At 38.1% G+C, this 23,022-nt stretch overlaps 1 protein-coding gene across 1 annotated transcript; it reads left to right on the top strand.

Moving 5' to 3' along the window:
- The first annotated feature begins 12,874 nt into the window (after positions 1-12,874).
- LOC109475931 (tRNA (adenine(37)-N6)-methyltransferase-like) lies at positions 12,875-13,924 on the top strand. The gene is given in 2 exon segments (XM_019776744.1): positions 12,875-13,099; positions 13,102-13,924. Coding segments are annotated over 2 exon segments (993 nt in total). The 5' UTR covers positions 12,875-12,885; the 3' UTR covers positions 13,881-13,924.
- Positions 13,925-23,022: the final 9,098 nt, after the last annotated feature.

The raw sequence follows: 23,022 nt of genomic DNA, 5'->3' as shown, positions 1-23,022 counted from the left end.
ATCCTTCCATGCTACCGATCTTGTGCACTTTGAAAATGTACGTGACAAGAATTTGCTCACTTAAACAAGGTAGAAAATAAATTTGTCTGCTGTACGTGTAAACGCAAACACATGGCTTTTGTAAAATAAGGTGAAAAACCTTGACTGTGCCATCGCCATGTCTTGCAAAACAGCTTTGATCATTTAAAAAAAAATGAAGAAATTAATTGCACTGGGTTGTTGGATTAATTCTAGCATTAGTCTGGTGCCACTTACACGAGATAAGAGAGTGAGAACTCAGTTCAGTCGCACTAAAGAGGACGTTTAGTACCTTAAATATTGTAAACAACAGATCGACCCAGTCTTTATTATTACATTGACCAAAATTATTATTACATTGACCGTAGTGTTTGTCAAAAACCTGTATGTATATCTCAGTTTAGACGGCAGAGAAGAAAAACGGGAGGGTATGTTTTGTTAATCTTCAATAATTGTTATTATATAATTATGTAATTGATACAAAATGAATATCTCAATAACAGAATAGATAGTTTTACGAAATGTTAAAATTACGTGGCCCTATATCTAATCCTCTAATCGTCTAACGTATAACGTTAACATAATTCTTGACTGCAGTGGTTCAATTTCAGATTTAGTCAAACACGCCAAAGTGACCTGGCCATGGTGACTGCTTTTTCTCGGTCACTTCGACCTGTCCAAGGTGACCACCTGGCCGACGCGGTCGACCGTGACCGCCGTGAGTTGTGCCCGCTCAAGGTCCAAACCTGCCCATGACGACCACACCATTTTTGATCGTGTTGATTCTTTTGTTCGACATAAATTGTTTCATGAGCCACCCTCCCCACATACATGTACGACAGAACTGAAGATGCTCACAGGATTTGACATTAAAGGCACTCTATGTAGTTTTTTGCGCAAAAAATTGAAATATTCTAATTATACTGAATTTCGGTGTTATTAGCAGTTACTATCACTTTTCAACACATTTGTGTCATTATTTCACATTTTTTTCGTATATTTTGTCCGTTCAAACAGTCCTTCTTCAGTTCCCGGTGCCACCGGTTTGCTAAGGACAACAACAACAACATACAGGGGTTGCCCCCCTGGGGTGGCTAATTGGCCCGGGCATGCCAGGCTTGATAGACAGGGGCAGATGTCACAAGATATACCCTCCTTAGAAAAAACTCATATCTTTCACATGTGGTGGAATATAATTATCAACTTAGACTTAGAGTATTTTGTTGGGCATGAATAAACTGTGGGCAATTATCCCTTCAAAAGAGATTAAAAATCTGGTAAACGATTAGGTATTTCAGAAACTGGTAAGCTATCAACTGACACCCCACTGGGATGTAGGTCAAACCACTGGGAGTGGACAATACCATATGTGTGGTTTGGCCAGAGGTTGAATAGAAGATCATTCACAGTTTTCTAAGCTTCTAAGGAGCAAGGATGTTGTGTTTTTTGCTGTGGAGTATAATTTTGGAATACTAATGGGTTAAGCCAATGTACTATGTAAAGAAAAGAATAAAAAATATACTTTTTGTATTGTCAAAAAACTACATAGAGTGACTTTAAACCACCCTTACTTTAAAACAATAATGTCTCACTCATGTTGCGAGGTGACCCTCTTCAAGGAGAAAACCTGTCCTCTGGTCGCCTTAGGCAGGTTATACTGTTCATATATGCAGAAGACAAGGAAACACCCTTAACCATTTTAGACGATCCCAATTATTTTACGATAAAGACGTTTTTAAACCCATCCTAGCGGTTTGGTATGGTATTGCATACAAAATACGTTTTAGTTACTGTAAAATAACCTATAACAATCTCCTATATGGAATGAAGAAGAAAACAAAAACAAGCACTGCATCATTGAATGTCTTTTTATTGTTCTCTAACCCTCATACAGGCTGACAGGGAATGTTTCAAACATGGTAAAACTTCTAGGGTACCATACATCAAGGGGTTTAGAAAAATGACGATCTCATACTTATAGCTTCAAACACAACATGAATGCTTCTTGCATATCTATTTTTTTAAGCAAAAGCAAAATCAGATGTCTAGCAATCTAGTATTGATTTACGAGCCCTCTTCTTTTGTAGTCATTTAGTTAGTCACTTAATTTAAAGAAATTACATTTTGTTGCATATATGCATTTATTACTTCAATTTTTCATTTATTGGAAAGTACATCAATTATTACTTGTATTTCAGACATATTATTTCTATTATTTGACCTCTGATCTCAAATACACTTTTATTTCTGGATGCTGATTTTGTTTCAAGTTTGTCATAATTTTAGCATAATTTGTATGTTTTATTTATCATCATTATCGCTAAAAGTAATTATTGTTATTGTCATTATTGTTATTTTATTTTATGTTGCTTGACTCAAGGAAGAGTAATGGAGATCTCAATAAACAAACAAACAGACAGAAGCAGTCTAGATTCCTGGTTAATAACTTTTAGGATAAAATTGTCAATTGAGAGTATGATGAGCGTATTGAGTGCTGTGTGTAGTTATATACTGACTAGCTGCAGATATAGGAAAAGGCAATATTTCTATTTTACATTAATACTGGTGTTCTACAGGGTGACCCCCTTGCCCCATCCTTATTTATTATATGTTTAGATTATGCATTACGGGTAGCTATCACAGACACTGATGGCCTCACCCTGCATCACCGTCGTAGTAGTCGCTACCCGGCAGAGACCCTCCCTGGCCTTGATTTCGCGGATGATATTGCTCTTCTCAAGGACACAATACAACTTCTACAAGACCTGCTCTACAGAGTTGAAACTGCATGTCAAGCCATTGGACTGTATCGTAATGCTTAAAAAACTAAATTCTTTTATTTAAATAGCACAATCTCGGAACAGCTCTGTGCTTCTGACGGATCTACAATTGAAAGGGTCACTGACTTTAGATATTTGGTGGGATATACAGATTCCAAACATGACATGGAGGTTAGAATTGGGCAGGCATGGAGTGCCATACATTCACTCAAAGAGTCTGAAAATCACGGGTTAGGGAGGAAACAAAAACCAAAGTGTTTTAAGCTTGTGTTGTTTCAATTTTGTTATCCGGCTGCGAGTCGTGGAGTATAAATGCTTCACAGGTCAGGAAGCTAAATGGCGCCTTCACCAAGATGCTACGGTTCATACAGAACAAACCTTGGTGGGCATTTACAACTAATAAACAACTCTACGGCTCCCTCTACAGTAGATAAGCGCCGTAGGTTAAGTCTAGCCGGCCATGTTACTCGGTATGGCGAACCGGGTGGAAAACTGCTTCTTTGGTCTCCGGAAGTGAAGAGAAGAAGAGGCCGTCCATTCTCTACACTAAAGGACATTACTGAGTTAGAGACTGGGCTGAATGGAAAAGAACTTATCGAAATGATGTACGGTAGAAAACATGGGAACTGAACTACATAATTGCTTCAACTTTCTGAGTATTATGTATGTATGTATGTATGTTTAAATTTCTTCTTCCGAGATTACCAAATAAGTAGGTTTAAAGGTTTAAAGAAAATGGATACAGAGTGAGTGCGGGGTGATGGTTATTATCAAACAATTTGAATCCTCGACCTGTCAGCTGGGTTAGTGTCTGGCAAAACTTACGTTTTGAAGTTGGCAGGACGGACCATCATTTTGGACTTTTTCAGATAGTACCTATAGGAGCCTCCAAATTGTTCCCAAAAGATACCATAGCCACTGTAACTGGTACGTTCAGAGGGGCGCAGGTACGGGCCGTTCAGGGCAGAATAACCACAGCTACTGTACCACCAGCCTCCCGTAAAGGCACTGAAACCACCAGCACAGGACCTGCTATTGGTATCAAGGTCTACATCCCTAGCACTAAAGTACCGACCCGATAGGTAGTATATAGATGATGAAGACGATAAGGAGAACCCATCCCCAGCGGTTCCAGTGTACCCACCAACAGAAAGGCGATAGTTGGAACTTCTCCTTCCAACCGAGAATGACGAATACTTGGCGTACTTGACCACACTATTCCAATCTTCCAGCTCTATGTACAACTCATACGCATTCTGTTCGGTCAAACGGTACATATTCTCCAAACCCAGCCACTGCTCCCCATTGGCTGACCCAAACCCGTACCTAAAGTCGTTATAAGGTCGGTTAAAGTCGATAGACCCGTCAAACCTCCTCTGCATGACCGTCCACCCTCCCCCATCTGTGGTCTGATCACAGTATACAGAGATTGGGGCTGGACAGATCTACAGGTAGTATTTTGTAAACTCCATCAGATACACCACCGTAACCATTCTTGGCTGTGTGGATCTCAGAACAGTCGGAAAAGTAATTTTGGCGCGTGCTTACGGCCGGTGGAACCTGGTCGGTGTGAGTTTGCTGGCCGTCTTTATTGTCTGGCTTCTCGGTTTGGCCCTCGGTGTCAACAGTGAGAAATTCTGTAAGGAAACACATTAACAGGTAACTTTCCAGTCTCTTGTTAAACAGAAAACTGAAAAAAGGTTCTGGTTCTAGGCTCAAAGATACAGAAGGCCTGATAACAATAACAATTTATGAACAAGAATTCGGAAACCTCATACCTACATGAAAATATTTAGAGCGTTTGTAATGTCATTTTGTTTTGGGATTTTTCTCAACAATCACAATGTGATGATTACGTGTAGCATGATCTATTCTATATAAGGCTTTCTCAGCTCAAATTGCATATACTAGTTTTAGTGAAAGTCATATCCATTGGCAATGTTTGTTCCAACATTTAATTACAATCATTTATGCAAATTACCTTTACATGTTGATGTTACCTTTAACTATACAAGTATTAAATGCCCATCAATACCTGTAAAAGTAGCTATTAATTATGCGAAGTATGTGTTCTTTTCTATAATTTGTCTTCCTTCTACGTGCCATAGATTACATATATTACATGTATCTAAGCCTATAAGGTACAATGATTGTTTTAAAGCATTCCTTATAAACATTGCAAATTGAGTCCTCATTTGCATAATTTACATTCAATTGTGTACATCTCTGCAAATGTCTACATTCTAAAAATTATGAAAACTCGTCATTTCTTTCTTGATTTATTCGCTTTTATAAACTTCGCTGGAAGCTTCCTTACAAGTTGCTATGGGGGGAAAACACAACACCTGTTCCTAACAGGAAAAGCTATCCGTCACCAAAACGTCAAGACCGTAACATACTCAGGACAAAAGATACAAAAACAGAAGTTCTGTTGCAGTACCGAGGTCAGCCACTAGGAGGGTCAAATTTTAACCTTGACTTTCGCCTTACCTCATACACTTGAGCACTGTTAGAAAGTTTATATTCCTAATATAACTAAACAAACCTTCTATAAAAAAACATATGTTTTCCATATTTCTAACTAAAAAGCGAGAAAAAGTTGAATTCATCTCCTGATAGCTAGTTTTATTTTGTATATATCTGTTCACCATGTTTTGTTTTGTCCTGTACTTAGCCCAGTGTGCTAAAATGTGCAATAAAGGTGGTCATTCTTCTTCTTTTTAAGTAATAAGTTGATCAGTGATATTATTAGATATCTATGTTATTTAAAATGCATATAATGATAAAGTCATTAATTAAACATTATGACTAGAATAATTTCATTAAAAATTGACCTATACAAATGTTATAGAAATTCACATCACGAATTGCGGTCATTTAAATATATTTCATTAAATTACAGTAAATTAAATCATAGTTTAACCCTTTTGTTTCGGACATTTGGGAGTTAAAAGTAAGGACCTACCGTTCGCAGTGACGTTTCGCTGTGGAACTGTCGATTTCCATGGCGCAAATGGTGTCGGATGAGCGACGGCCGAGTTGTTTGCCTTGAAGGTAAAAGGAAGGTAAAAGTAGATTAATTTATTCCTCAAGCTAACAAACACCTCGCACACAATCGTCCCTCCGTAACATCTCATTTCATTTCATTTTATTTATTCATACAGGTTAGCATATCGCCATTTTGGCGCTTTTCAAAGGTTCCTGTGACATACATAACATAATAAAAGGTAACTTAAGTACATTCAAAGGGTAATGATAAAAGAAACGGAACAGACTAATAAAGTACATAAAACATACGAAATAAATATGACAAATGATATAAATGTTAATAGAACTGAACTTGCTTGTCAATGTCCAAAAGCAAAATGGAAAATTAACCACAAATCATATTAACTGTTGAGTAAAGAAAAGGTAGAGCGGTTTGGAGTAAATAGCTACCACTAAAATACCATGATTTAAGGTGTGGATATGGTATCCTCTACCAGCTCTACCAGAATCATTTTTTTTCTTTTTCTAGTCACCTCCCGAAACAAGGCTATAAAAATGAACCCATTACAATGCAAAATATAGAAATAATAACAATGCAAAATGTATTGTTTATATTCATTTTTTTCACAAGGCAGCTTGAATTATATTAAGGTCACAGCAAGTAATTCTTATGGATGGCATTAATTTTGAAAAAAAAAGAAACTTGTTGCCCTCTGACAGTGGTCAACACGCCGAAAATTGGCAAAGAGGTCTGTTGCCTTACCGGAACGTGGATGGCATATAGATAGGGAAGAGAGGAGACAAGACAAGGCTCTGATTTATTGTTTTGTCTTTTGCTACTACTAAATTGATGCAGTGAAACATTTTGATGGTGGCTTTGTACATGTATATGTGATGTTGCCATTGTATCAAAAACATTTGTACAATGATTAAAAACTTATTTTTCAATGTTGTTTCCGTCACACACGGGTATTGTAATAGTTGGTAGCAAACTTAAAACTGAGCACAAAATATGTATCATTTCTTGTTTAACAAGGTTTATTATGTCAACATTGAAAATGTAGGAATCTTTTATTTTCGAAGGCCTTGTTTTGTTTTTACCCTATCGCCTCGTGTGGGCTGCTTTACCGCCAGTCATAAAATGTCGAAATGTGAGATAAATGCACAAAAAAGCAAGTTGAAATAAATTACAAATACATGAATATGTATTTCTTATCAGTTTTTTAAACTTTTGGTGGAAAAATAATAATAATAACAATAATAATAATAATGAAATGACATAATAATAATAATAAAAATGTTTTATGATGCCCCTTAAAACTTGTCTGTGCCACAATAAGCGTCGGTATAGCCATTTAAATTAAATTGTTTGGTATCTCCAAAACATGTTGAAATGGGGAATTATGTCGTAAACTGTCAGACCCTAAATCGTCCTTACACTTCTAGCAAAACTTGATATTCGAAATACAAAATTACGAAATAATTTGGGATTGTTTGTACTGTAGACGTTTTGGTGTTGATTTTATCACTATAAGAACACTTCTCTACAGCATAATGCCAAGAAATACAAGTACATTTTGTACACTTTTTAAGTAAGAAGCGGGCTTGAAAAATTAATAAAAACGCCGAAATATGTAAAAAGTGGGCAAAAAAAGTACAGAAAATCGCACCTGTGGACATGTGCAACCCTGATAGCTCGTGTAAAAGATCGCCAGGAAAATGATGGTCGATAACACCAGGTTAGCAGCTGTCACGGCAGTAAGTTTAATCCACATCCGTCGACATTTACATCCTGAAAAATGTTCATTATAGAAACATCAAAGCGACATCAACAAAGTATGCCGGCAGAACGTACTGAGTCTGCGTGAAGCCCATAATGTATTGTGCATACCGCTTCAACAGAGCGTCTTGTTTAGGACCGTAATTGGGTATCTAAGAATGACATCACGTCAATAGCCTTCAAACATTGTTTTTGAAAAGATTTAGTCAACATTCTAATGCAATGCTGACTAAACACGAAAACCCTGAAAAGTACAAGTTTCACACAATTGCAACCGCAATACATTCTGCCGACGTGCTTACGCTTCCCAATAAATTTTACTCCAGTACTAGGTTTTGTAATATGATCAATGTTTTCTTTTTTTTTCTAACATTTGAGGTTTTTATTACCTTGCACACACTAGACCGCTTCTGTTCCTTTTTTAATAGTCATTGCAGGAGATCAAAGTCAAACCAGACCGACGTAGTAATATGGGTATCGGTCAAATCAAACAACCAAACTTTGTACATGTTTTAGATATGTGGAACTATGAACAGCCATATGATTAAACCCTTTTTTTCATTGCGGAGACCCCCCCCCCTCTTAGACCCTAAAAATGAATCAATTAATGGCTGAAAATGTCTGAAATTGCCATGGTCACATAATTTGGATAAAAATGAGAAGATGAGATTTATATTTTCATATACAATGCAGCACTGTTTCTTTTGTTTTACAGAAAAAAAGATGAAGATAAAATGTTGGAGTTGGAAGGTTGTTTGTTGTCTGGACCGACTCTCTTTTAATTTTTTGTCATTTTTAAGTGGCATTATGTCCCCTGGCCCTGGGCAGTGGCTTTGGTAAATGATTTAAGTGTTGCTGGGGAGAGGAACATCATGTGATTAATAACAAGCGTCGTAAATTAGGGTCCCTACATCTCCCGAATAAAAAATACAGGGTTTTATTAATATACATGTCTGTTCGTATTTCCACGTACATATTATATTTGCAAAGTATGAGTTGATTTGGCCGATCCCCATATCCAAAATTCTAGTTTGCCTAGTTTTCTCGTGCAATGACTCTTAAGCACCTCTGTCCGAAATCAGCGCGGGAATTTCTCGCGTGAACATGTTTGCTTCAGTAAAAATATGCCAGCACCTCCCAACCACCAATGAAAGCTGTGGTCGCGTTTGAAGACGTTTCGGCGCGGCCTTTCCCGCGCTGATTTTGACGGAGGCGTTCAAGAGAGAACAAGGGGCGAGGCTTATGGTTTTCAATCAGAACACAGCAGATATTTGCCATGTATGAGGTGTTATGATGTGACGGATTTTCTGCTGCCGTACATTTTGATTGTAGCAAATAATATTAGTCAACGCTGTAGTTTTCTTTACTAAGAACTGAAACTCTCCCTACTGATTTTTTTTTTAAAGGTACCTCGGGCATATGCATGGAAATTTATATAAAAACAGTCTTACAAAAGATTCTTTTATTATTTTTCTGTTCCTTCTTAGCCAGGAATAAATGGCTTTGTTAACATGAAAGCAAAATGACCTGAAATTTGGTACGGGTGTGTTATGCACTTATGTGCATTTTGTTCTCTATTTGTTTAAAGACATAGCCAGGGTGCCATTACCCATTTGTAACAGAGCTCACTCACAGAGCTTCTTGCACTCGCATTGTCCTGACTTAAAAATGGACTTTTATTTCTGTCCAGAGAATGTAAGAAGCCACGCTACAAATAGCACGACACCCAGACAAAGGGAACTGGCCTTCAATCTGATTTTTTTCAGTTTCTTTACTATTTCCACCACATTTCTGTTCCATATTTCCTTTAATTATCTTGTTCTTGATCATGATCATAATAACGTTGTGATTTATTTTTATGCATTTTATACATATTTCACTGGTGGCTTTGATTCCATTAAATTGATTTTTGTGTACAGTGGATCTCAGAAATTTAAAATATCATTTTAAAAATTCAGATATTTTATGGTGTTCAAACACGAAGCATCAATTCCCACAAAATTAAACTTAAAACAAAAATACCATAAAAAATAATAATTTTCTAGTCAAATAAAGGTAAAATATTTTTCTTACCACAAGTTGTCTTCTGTTGCCCAACGTTGTTGCCGTTCTCATGAGATGTCGGGGCGTTCCTTTGCGTGTTTTCCGTGCTAGGCGTGTCATCCTGACAAGGTTCAATGTCGTCAACAACAACGGCTTCATCAATTATCTTCCCGCTCTCAGCTTTAGTTGCACTTGTTCCATTGTTACTGCAATCAGTTTCCTCGTAGAAAACTTCGTAAGGGATAATTTCATCACAGTTATCAGACTGCAGCTCATCTGGTGAGTCGGGTTCAGTATTGTCATCACCCACGGTAACTTCGACTGTCTTTCCGCTCTCAGTTGCAGCTGCATATTCGTTATTGTCACTACCATCGTCCCCTTGAATGCCACCACAGTTATCAGCCTGAAACTCATCTGGTGAGCCGGGTTCCATATGGTTATCACCCACGGTAACTTCAAGTGTCTGTCCGCTCTCAGCTGCAGCTAAACGTACGTTATTGTTACTGCCACCGTCTCCCTGACTGCGGAGAATGCCATCACATCTATCAGCCTGAAGTTCAGCTGCAGAGGAAACACTTGGTTCGTACATCGGATTCAGGAACTGTGGATTCAGTGCTTTATACGCGCGTGGTTGGAGGTTTGACTGCGAGTTCATCTGATACAGGTTATTTTTGCCAGTTGGGTTTGGATGTGTCTTTGGGGAAAGCGGTGTGTCCTGTATGTTATGGTCATCCCCGGCACATGCAGAGGTGTCGGCATCGTCACTGGGTGATTCCTTCTGTTTCACTGCATCAATTGTGCTGCAGGAAGGCATTTCCACTTTTTGACAGTTTTCCTTCCATTCCGACGTCTCTGATGGTGTTTTGCGGTGTGCCATATCGCCCTTGCTTGTAGACTCAACTGAAGAAGGTTCACTTACACAACTCCCAGATGCTCGACCCGATCCAGTATCTAAATTTTAATTTACTTGGATCATGCAGCCTCTCGCTCTCGCTGGTGCGATGTAGGAGTTGTTGTCTTCAGCCTTGCCTGCATATAACACCGAGCAGATTATTATTGGAATGAGCAGAGCACTTTGGACTAATGCCTCTGACTATTTACAGCTTAGAGGTACATATCCAATATTTTGTCAAAAACATCTCTGTTACATAGCGGATCATAATGACCCCCAGTGGGGGTCTTCACGCTTCGTTGAAAATTGAAAAATCTCAAGATTCATTCTAAAGATCTCAATATTTTAGACGAAATCTTGAGATCTTATAAGACAATCTTGAGATTGTTCATGACAATCTCCAGATCTTTCAGAAAATCTTGAGATGAAAACAAAAGGTCTCAAGATTTTTCCAAATGTTTTCAAAGTATCTTGAGATTTTTCCAAAGCATCTCGAGATGGTTTAAGAAATATCAAGATTGTTTAAAAGATCTCACTTTTTTTTAAGATTGCTTTAAAAATCTTGATATTTCTTAAAGCATCTCGAGATGCTATGGAAAAATCTCAAGATACTTTGAAAACATTTGGAAAGATCTTGAGACCTTTTCTTTTCATCTTAAGATTTTCTGAAAGATCTGGAGATTGTCATAAAAAATCTCAATATTGTCTTATAAGATCTAAAGATTTCGTCTAAAATATTGAGATTTTTCAATCTTTAACGAAGCGTGAAGACCCCCACTGGGGGTCATTATGATCCGCTATGTAACAGAGAAGTTTTTGACAAAATATTGGATATGAACCTCTAAGCTGTAAATGGTCAGAGGCATTAGTCCAAAGTGCTCTGCTCATTCCAATAATAATCTGCTCGCTGTTATATGCTATAGACGATACGGCAGCTACTCCAGTTGAGGTACAGATTGGTCTATGCAGTTTCCGTCTGGCTGCAACTCCCTTGTTTGTTCGGTTTGTCCTTTGTCTGTGTTTGTACTTTGAATCGGCTCTTACATGTGTCAGTGTTCATAGAACTACGGGCCGATACTGGATTATTGTTTTTTTTTTAATGATTTCTTTGTTACCTACACATAAATGGAACTTTAATGTTTAAAATGTCTTAACTCTGTCCCTTACGCTGCATGGAACAGAGGAAATGTCAACATTACATTTTTTTCTTTAAAGTGAAGAAAACCTGCATATTTAAAGGACTGATTGTCTGTTTGGGCTAAGGACATTGAGTCTCTAAAGAGCACGATATACAAGTGTTTGTTTTTCAAGGGGCCGGGAGGGGTGGGGAGGAGGGAAATCACTGGTGGATTTGTCTTGGGGCGGACTATCTTTTGGGGGGATCATTTTCTATCGCTGGGACACTGGTCAGGATGGATTTCTCTAATATATTTGCAATAAAACAGATTGAATTCCGGAATAGCGTCAGTAGTTTAATTCAAACAGGGTTACGTATATACATAGATTATAGAACTTTCTAAAACGTCACGTCAGATGCCAGAGTATTTAAATATTGTTCGGACTTCAAATATTTACATTTGCCTATAAAACAAAGAAAATCCAACATCAACAAATGGTATTTAAATACAGATGAAGATCAACAATGCAATGACATGCAGTCCTACAAAAGTGTCTAATTGTAGATGTCGGTATTTAAAGCTTGAAAATTGCATTCCTTACAGCTGAATTAGCTTTGATACTAAGTCTGTCCGGAAATCTTCCCTGTAATTGTTGCGCCCATTTGGTAGTCTTAACCCTCAAACCACTAAGGTTTCTTTGTGACAAATCTTACCGTATGGCATAAAAACTGACCCAATAATGTTTTGCACGAATAGCGTTTTTTGTGGCTCTTTTTTGTGATTTTTAACTATGTATAGTTTCATTAATCTATGAGGTACAATTTGACCTGTCTGCTCATTATCATAATTTATGCACCTCAAACAAGATGCCTACAGGCAGCCATGTCGATGACCTTTGACCCCAAGCCCAAAGGCAATTAACTAGCGTCTAGGGTATAGGCAACTGGTTATAGGGTATAGGCAAGGACGTCTAGGGCCAGAATTACTTTCATGCTTTAACGTGTTGAGGTCATTCAAATGGCAACAAAAAAACAACAACAAGCAAACATATTATCTGACAAGCATGGCCGCCCAACAACTCCAGAAAGAGGTTTTTCTGGCAAGGAAGGAGCTGAAAAATAGGCAACAGATAGAGACTCTGAAGCGTGTACAGAAGAAAGAAGTTTTCAAAATTCAAGAAAAGGTCCGTCAGAAAACCTGTCCCAGGAACTCCTGCATTTTGAAGATGCTGCAATTGGAAGACACAATATACCAGAAGGTACAATTATGAGTACTCTAATTGGACATCTGGAGTCTTGCTTCAAGCACAAGGCTGGCACTCCAAGGCAGCCCACCATTTGTGACCTGTCCAAGGCCAAGCTTACCATCTCCAGAAGCATATTCAATAACCCAGAGCACTAACTGCAGGGGATTGAAAAGTTTTCACACATATGGATCATATTTGTTTTCCACATTAATGAAGGAGGAGCAGTAAAGGCGAAGGTGGGGTCACAGTGGGTGTGTTTGCAACAAGGAGTCCACACAGACCAAACCCAATTGGGCTAACATTGGCAAAACTGGACAAAGTAGAAGGTGACACTTTACATTTGTCAGGCATAGATATACTCGATGGAACGCCTATCCTCGACATCAAGCCCTACATCCCTGTATATGACGGGGTGTCAACTGACTCACCAGCTTCTTCTACTGAGGAGAAAGCAAATTTTGGATGTGTTGGACAGAACATAGCTAAGAAAGACATCTCTGCAGAGGACACAGTCTATGTCAGAACAAACCTTAGCTTCTCAGAACCACATCAGAAAACTCTTAAAGACAATTCAACTGATGACACTTTGAAGGTTGAAAGCAAGGATGTAACCCGGTGCGCAGAGAACAGCAGGAGTGGAGATGTTTCAACATCAGAACAGGTCACTGTTGCCAGTTGGGTCACATCTCCACCTGTTCAAAAACTTCACGTTAGCTTCACCCACAATGCTGAAGCAACACTTCAGAAATCCCATTCTAGAGGACATGGCCCAGATGTCTTCACCCTTACTTCCTTCAAGGACGGTGAAGAAGTCAAAGTCAAGAAAGCCATCTGTGACATCCTTAGTGCGGACCCGAGGTCTCCCTACTTCAGGAACAAGTGTCAGGACCGGCTGTACTTCTTCACTGTCGACAACGTCCACGTGACATGCTGGTTTGATGGGAACCTTGCAGAGGTCATTAGAGTTCAGCCAGTGTCAATTGTTAGTTGTGACCCTTTGGGTGGCCTTCAGTGAAGTGTACAAGGCATCTATCATGCTTTGCCAAAAAACAGGTCCTTTTGTTTACATATGGGGTATGATATATAATTGCCTTTTCTGAATTCATTGCAGTCAGATATTATATAATTGAGGAATATTTCTTCACACAGACTAGAAGAAAAATAGAAACAAGACAAAAGATCTACAAAAAAAAGCACCTGGATGACATATTGACGACAACACTGTAATACCCATAAACGTAATAGCATAACTCGATCAAGAATGTTCCGATCTCAGTAAAACGTATGGGAAGTTATAAGACATAGAAGGATTTTCTATTTTTGACGAGAAATGTCCAAATGGCACGTATTTATATACGCCTGGGTCAGTTTTGACCCCACACGGTGATTTGAGGGTTAAAACAACAGTATCCACGTAGACTAGAGCTCTACCAGAACTGCACATTATACGTAACGGAAAGCAAATGTCAGACTCTACCAGGCATACAAGCCATACTTAGTGTTGTCAGTACATTCTAGATTATGTAAGATCATCTTCTTACAACCGTACTTCAATTCTGTTGTCCCTTGATGTCAAGTGTCTTGAAGAGTAATTTGTCTTGGTTCCTGTCTTAGTCAGACCTCTGCCCATCTTATCTCCATAGAATTCAGATGTATACTGAGGTCTTAATCTGCATTTGTCTTAGTATAATATATTCTCAAACAAGATACATGTCATATTGAGCTGTTGACCTCTGTCTTCACGAATTGTTGGTTAAACTTGGAAACCTTTCCGAAGTTAGGCAACAATTCCTCAGTTAGAAGTTGAATTTAAAAATACACATTGATAATAAAAGATTTGATTGCAACATAAACAACCTTCTGTTGATGTTGGATTATTTTTTTGTATCTGCAAATGTAAATATTTTCAGTCCAAACAATACTGCGATACTTAAACGTAATCTTCTACTCTTGAACAAAGCGCACGCATTGTATATTTTCATGGTGACATATCCGCATATTGTATGTATGCTCTAAATTGTATGTGTTTAAAAAATTCAATTACTGACACTTCTATTTTTTCTCAATAGAATCTGTTACATTGCAAAATATTAGAGAAAGAGTGTCTGGAAAGGCCATTAACTGTGTTGAAGCCAGCATGACCAGTGTCCCAGTAAGGACAAATACACCGGTCATTCGAATTCCTCCTCCTGTCGGCCCCTTAAAACATGTATCGTGCTCTTTAGAGACTCTAAGCTGGTCCTGATGTCCTAAGCTCAAACAGACAATCAGTACTTTTGATATGAAGCTTGTTTTTATCTAAAAATAAGAAATATAATGTTGACAGTTTACATGTTCACTTGTAACGTTGAGAACAAAGTTTTCTATCCATGTATAAAGCCTAAACGTAACATTAAAAAATCATCTAGAAAATCACAAACCCTGTATTGGCCCCTTGAACTGTAACGAAGCAAATTCAAAGAACACAAACAAAGGGAAAAAAACGTAACTTATGTAACGGACGTAGACCAATTTGTACCTCAGTATACTCTCTAGGAGTCACGCCAAAAACAGCTTCTCAAGCAACTGCATTTGATTTTGGAAACAGTCAGATGTTTCAATAGTTCGTACATATTAACCTGCATGTCTCCTTCGTTTCTTGTCACTGACGAAAGGTAGTGGATGCTACCTGAGACATCTGACCGTTTCCAAAATTATACTCAGTTGCTCAATGAGTAGCTGCTTTTTTGGAGTGACTCCTAGAGAGTATACCGAGGCACAGATTGGTCTACGCCCGTTACATAAGTTACCGCTCACTCAATCAGGGTTTAGTAGAAGGCGTTAGTCACATGGCCTGACTTCTCGCCCAACAGTACTCTCGCGAGATGTCAGTCCATTGTGACGTCAGTTGGGATTTATACCATGATTCCTCGTGGGAAGATATTGGAAATAGAAACTCCTGGTAATCTAATGGGCTCCATCTCTTGTGCTTCAGGTTTTGAACCATTATTTAGAATGATGTAATCTTTTTTTTCAATTTCTGGTTATAAATCTAACAAATTAATACTAAAGATTTTAACCATTAACTTAGCAGTTTTATATCGATGATAAATATTTGATTACTATGGAATGTTTCTCGAAAATTAATTAAACACCGCAGAAACCCATTTACCTTTCGTGATTGTTATCTACTTGAATACATTTAAAGGTTACATGAAAAATTGGACAAGCTTTTGATACAACATTGTCCCAAAATATAGCATAAGTCGGATCTAAAACAGCAGATCCTGCAACATCTAGACCTTATCCGTTCTGTACATTTTAGTAAGGCTTTCGAGACATGCAATCAGTGACATTCATGCCCCCTACATTTCAAAACGCACGTAAGACACTCAGCCTAAATGGCTTACTCCAGACATAAAGAGGATGATGCAAAGCAGGGATGATATGAAAGCTAGGGCACGCAGAACTGGTGATAACAAAGACTGGGAGGATTATAAGTCTAAACGCCACGTTGTAAACATGAATGTTAGACTAGCCAAAACTGTCAAGAAAAACTGGAAGAGAATATGGCAGACTCCAAAAAAACTCTGAACTACAGTAAAGGAAGTGCTACCTACAAATGTAGAAAGACCACAGTAGTTACCAAATCCTTGCAATGGAGAGGGAATCTTATTACTGATTTCTCCAACATAGCAAACTGCCTTAACCAGTTCTTCATCACCATCGGCCACAAATTGGCAGAGACTTTTAAAAATCAATCTGCCAACCTACGCATACAGTGCCCTCAAAGATATAAAAACCTGACATCCACTTTCAGCTTCAAACAAGTAAGTGAACTGTCAGTGTATGAGAAACTGAAAGCTTTGCAAAGAAACAAAGCAACTGGTCTAGACAAAATACATGCAAGGCTTCTCCAGGTATCGGCACCTAGCATATGCAAACCTCTAACTCACATTTTCAATTAGTCTCTCTCTACTAGCCACATACCTGCAGACTGGAAGACAGCAAGAGTCACACCTATACATAGGGGGGGGGGACAACAGATCCTAACAAGGAGAAGTCGTAGACATCATCCCTCCATGAAAATAAGATTACAAAATAACAAGCTATTTGAAATAGCTTGTTATTTTGTAATCTTTTGGTGTATTTCAAAAGAGATATTATGAGTCAAACTTTGTTTTTATCAGCAGAATGATTTGTGGTGGCACTTTCATCAAGCTGTCATGTGCAGGCGTTTAGTGTCTTGTTACCATGGTTTGTTTACTTTGATGGCCAGCAGGTCATTTGCCTTAGCCTGGGTACCATCCCCAGTAGTATATTCGCAAACTCTATAACTGTTATAGAGTTTGCGAATATACTACTGGGGATGGTACCCAGGCTACATTTGCCTGTACATGTAGGTCAATGACCAGGCAAATGACCTGCAGACCAGACAAACAAGATTTATTTTCCTGCAGACTCTGTCTAGGGGTAAAAATAGATAGGGCTGCCTGGGTCTGACCTGCCAGCTGGAGGTATAAACAAAAACACTCTGTCCCAACTTTTGGGTCAAACAGACCATCCTATTATGAAGTAGGGGTGAAAAAGTGAAAATCCTTTTAAATTAAGCAATAAAAATATGCGACAACCTGCTAATGCACTCCAAAACACAAAGAGACTCAACAACTACCCACATACCAAAAATCATACCAAACCATCCCCCAGATTTTCCAAACATTCAACACAAAAAGTCCAACATTAAACATTTTGTAAAATATCAAACGCAAACAGCTAGGAAACTCAAATTTAAACCACTAAACCATAATAATAACAACTACATGCTACCTTAATATCGCACAAACAGTCCATAACGCGAAAACAACAGAATAAAAAATTAAACTGCAGTACCAAGTTCAATCACCAGGGGCTCAAAGTCAACCTACACAATCTCCAAGGCCCCATCCATCAATCTGCCAAATATCGTACAGTTCCTTCTCACCGATCTTCAGATATCAGACCAAACATGAAACGGAGTAAAAACAGTACCCCCATTTTCATGGAGGGTAATAATTATAGACCCATTTCTGTACTACCTGTTATTATGAAGGCTTTCGAACGAGAAGTACACACACAATTCCTTGAATATTTACACCAAAACAGTATTCTGACCACCCAACAGTCTGGTTTTAGAAAAGGGCACTCGAAAGAATCAACCCTATTAGTCGCTAAAGACTATATACTACATAACATGGATAGGGGTAGTCTGGTGTGAGTAGTATATCTGGACCTTAAGAAGGCATTTGACACTGTTGACCACAAACTACTTTCAACCAAGCTGTCCTGGATGGGGGTGCAAGGTGCTGAATTCCATTGGTTTGCAAACTACCTGTCAGGGAAACAACAAGTTGTCTCTCTGAACGGGTGTACATCAAAATACCTACCTGTCACTCTAGGTGTTCCCCAAGGGTCTATACTAGGCCCATTGCTGTTCAATATATTTATAAATGACTTATCTGATATTGTCACTGCATGTAAAGTCTGTCTGTATGCGGATGATACAGCAATTTTCTGTGCTAGCAACAATGCAAAACACATCGAGCTAACAATCAACTGTGAACTTGGTCTAAAGAACAAAAGAATCTCTGTACTATTTTTATGGTACAGAACACCCTGAAATGGTTTGCCGCCGATTATACAGATGCGTCGTCACCCGTGTGACCCCTACGTTATTTGAGTTTGGACTGTTACTGGAAAAAAAAACGTTCAAGAAATTCTTACTATGTTGAAAGTGTCACGACAGCGCCGAAAAATATAATAAGAGAAGATGTTATAAAGGAAAGAATCAGAACAGGGTGACTACTGCTGTTTTGTTAATTTGTCTTTATGACGAATAGAAGACTTGTTTCTTGTGTTCTTTGTGTCCTTACATTTGTACTTCTACAGTTAGTATATTCCAAATCTAGGCATCTCGTTTTTCGGCCCTTAGTGTTTTTATTGCGCATGCGCGCTTGCCTTAAATTTAAGGTAATTAGATTTAAGGTCTCCAGTGGACGTCATCCATAGCAATTACTTGGTGTGGCCGTAGAAAATAACCTGACACATGTCCAACCTATCCTCCCCCTGCTGAAGTTATAGCACAATCCCTCAATGTAACGTCATTTGATCCCATCCCATTATGGGGTTCCCCCGCTATATCCAGCTGTCGGCTGTCTCCAAGCAGATGTAGGTGGGGGATTTCTAAACACAAAAGGTCCTATTACGGGGACATAACGACCTCCACGACTCTCATCTTTGAACTCAATCTTGGAGACCACGACAGTAACATGCCTATCAAATTTCATTAACTTCCATCCACACATACAAAAGTTATCCTGCTCACAAGAAAAATTAACAAAATGCCCCCTGTAGTCACAACGAAACCCCCCACGAAGCTCAGTAACGAACTTAACCTTGGTCCTGACAATAGTAAGCACCACACCAAGAATTATAATCAACATTTTACAAATACTTGAGTTATCTTGCTAACAAGCCACAAACACAAAAGGTGCACTAACGTGACGCACGGACCCCCCACGAAGCCGAAACTTGTACTTGACTTCGGCCTCAACAGCGGTAATCTGCCTGCCAAAAATCATGGACGTCGAATTATGCCTTCCAGAGTTATATCGCAAAATCCGCAGTTCCCCACACTCCGGCGAGACAATTTCATAGTCCTTCCGACGAAGACAACTAAATGGATGCTATCTGCCAATAGATTAAAACTTGCACCTTCACTGAAACTTTGCATTGACCAGGAGATCATAGAGAGAGTACAAACATTTTTAATATCTTGGTGTTTATCTTGATTGTAATCTATCATTTAAGGAACATGTAGACAAGGTTTGTGGCAAGGTAGCACAGAGAATTGGGCTAATGAAATGCCTTAGACCTTGCCTAACCCTTAACATTGCTGATATGTTGTACAAAACCATGATATTACCCATCTTCGATTATTGCGACACGGTGTGGGAGGGATGTGGAGCCATCAAACAGAGGCAGCTTCAAATTCTACAAAACAGAGCTGCCAGAGTAGTGCTACAAAGAAGACTACGTGAGAGCAGCACTGACAGCCTACACCAGATGCTAAACTTGAAACACCTGACTGAAAAAAGATTTGAACATGTGTGTGTAACAGTATTTAAATGTCTAAATGGCTTGATGCCTACATACCTTCTAATTTCTTGCACAATCATAATCTACATACCTATCACACCAGACAGACTGCTAAACTACACTTACCAAAATACAATACCTCAACTGGTCAGCGAGCATTCGCTTACACGGGTGAAAAGTACTACAATAGACTACCGGCAGAAGTATGGCAAATTCCAACTTTAAAACTCTTCAAGGCAGCTATTACGACGACCTCTGTTCTCCAATCATTTTGAACGGAAATCGATTTACTTTGATTATGATTATGATTTGAAGTTATGTTTTCTTTTAAATTCCCTTAGTTCATGTTGAACTTCGTATTATTCCTTTATTTATGTATAACTTTCAGTTATACTGATTTCATTGACATCTTTTGTTATGTACTTTGTATAATCTATTATTCTTTTACTTACTTATTGTACCCCCCCCCCTGGGCCTCCTTGGAAATCAGCTATTGGCTGAAGGAGCTACCCAGGTGTCTTTGAAGATTATATAAATAAATAAATAAATGCGCCATGTTTGGTATAATTATTAGGCAAATTATGGCATTCCGTTTTAGGTTCAAATGTGATTCATATAACTAGGAATGAGCCATCCTGGTCTTTTGTTTGGCGCATGCAGTTCAAGTTATAGTCTTTTGAGCCTGAGTGGCAGTATTAGTAGTAGCAATTGTAACATATCTGTAGAAGTTGACCCTAGTGTTAAAAAACAAGAACACTCAAAACAAACGTTGTGCACCATGACCACATTTTATTCTGTAAGCACAGTACTCCAGATGTTTCCATATCTCCTCACAAGGCATATTCTTTACAATTTACAAGTTACCAAAGTAATTAGATGACAACATTTAAGAGAATTTGCTAAATGTCCATGTGTATAAGGTCTCATTCATAAGTTGTTTTCTTTCGATACATTGGGAACCATGAATTAATTAGGATCCTACATGGCCGAGTTGCTAATAATCCTGCAACAATTTGATTGATATCCTACAATAATTATATGATTTATTGGACACATTTATATTTTCAATCACGTGAAAAAATGCCAATGACTTTAATTCACATAATCCCTGTTTATGGCAATTATAAGCGGCAAACCTGAGACCGGGGTCGAGTTGCTTAGCGGCAGAATGCTCGATTCGGAACCAAGAGGTCCCCGGGTTCGAGTACTCACATGCCACCGATCTTGTGCCCTTGGGAAGTTAAAACACGACAAGTACTATAGCAGAGCCGAATACAATACCTAAAACAGACAAATCATATTAAATCACCCATATGATTTTAGAAATTTACAAGTAAACTATGTCACTTCAACCCTGTGTTCTGCCTAAATAGTCATGGTGACTTTTTCTTAAAAAGTATACAAGAGTAGATTCTAAAATATTTGCAAAATCATTCTCAACAATCTAGATTTTCCTTAAAGAGATTAAAGGTCAATGCAATACAAAATACCAAAAGGGAAAAAGATGTAAACAAAAGAGAAACTATTAATTGCTGAAATTAGCAATAATTATTAATCTGAGATTACAAAATCCAGCTTGTTATCCTATGCAGTCTAGCAGATTGTGGGCAGACGTCCCTAAGGCCACAGCAAGTAATTCATATGGATGACATCAGCGCGCGGCTTATTTTGAAAAAAAAGAAGAAATTTTGTTGCCTTCTGACAGTGGTCAACATGCCGAAAATGGGCAAAGATGTCTGTTGCCATGGCGGAAGGTGGATGGCAGATAACTATGAAGAGAGGAGACAAGAAAAGACGTTTGTTTCTTACTTTGATGCAATGATGTGTGATGCTGGCTGTATATATGTGATGTTCCCACTGAATAAAAATCATTGTACCATGATTGAGTCAAAATTTTACAATGTAGGAACCTTGTTTTTTTCGGCCCGTTTTTTTTTTTTTCGCCCGCTCGCATTAGATTTGTAGTCTGCGGGGATGTCATCCATAAAACATCCAAGCAGCCACAAGTTAACTATTACTTTATTATATTAATTAGCTGTTCACTTTAGGCACTTAGCGTCAGAGGAAAAGTTTTCGTATTGCCGATGTTATAATGAAGTTCAGTTTACCTATTACAAACGTTATTATAAGTTCACTGGACCAAGTTTAGATGGAAAACCGACTTGAATTTATTGGTATAATAATAATACAGCCTGTCAGAGTTTAGATTGAAATCCTGTACGATCAATAACACGATGATAAATCACAGCCGAAGTCTGTATGGAACGTCTATACGTTCGGTGTATGCTTACAAATCCCTCTGTAATATAATAGAAACGTGTAATTACTGAAAAGGCAAACGTTACACTGAATTTTGCTTGCACCAAAAGGCAATTTGAGCACAACTAATGCCTTGTAAAATTTGATGTTTAAGTCATCTTTAAACACAATCAATTTCATATGTGATGATAAAGTTTGCTTTTGAGTTTTGCATGTTGTCCATGACAACAAATACAAAATTAATTTTTCATACATGCCTGAATCAAAAATGTAGTAAAAGGCATGCCCCAATCTCTACTGATGCTAAAAGTAAAATGAATGATTTGGTTCCATGGAAACCAATTTAGATTCTCTACTTCATGCTATTAATTATATGACTTTATTACATCTACTACTCTAATGTTTACACACAGGTTTACTATACACACGATCAACTATAACATGTTGACATCCCAACGATATGTTTACAAACATCTACCTCCTACAACCATTAAGGCCTATATTGACTATTAAAGCTTGCAATTTTTTTAATCGGTTGTAAGGAATTAGTTTCTAAAAGGTTTTGCGCATACGTTCTTGATTAGGCGGATAACGATGCCTGATCTATAAACAATACTATCTGGATGAAATACTATCTCCGGTAATAACATGCGAAAATTTAGTTTGTCATAATATATACTGGACTAGGACTGTGTATCTCCTAATCTAGTTTATCAACCTTGGAATTATATTCATTTGATAAGAAATAGATTTCGGTTATTTACGGATCTCCTCCCCTAAAACTA

The sequence above is a fragment of the Branchiostoma belcheri genome, unplaced genomic scaffold, assembly GCF_001625305.1.
Source record: "Branchiostoma belcheri isolate BF01 breed outbred unplaced genomic scaffold, Haploidv18h27 scaffold355, whole genome shotgun sequence".
Taxonomy (NCBI): Eukaryota; Metazoa; Chordata; class Leptocardii; order Amphioxiformes; family Branchiostomatidae; genus Branchiostoma; species Branchiostoma belcheri.
The sequence above is the reverse complement of the archived record's forward strand: the minus strand, read 5'-3'. Positions and strand labels throughout refer to the sequence as shown.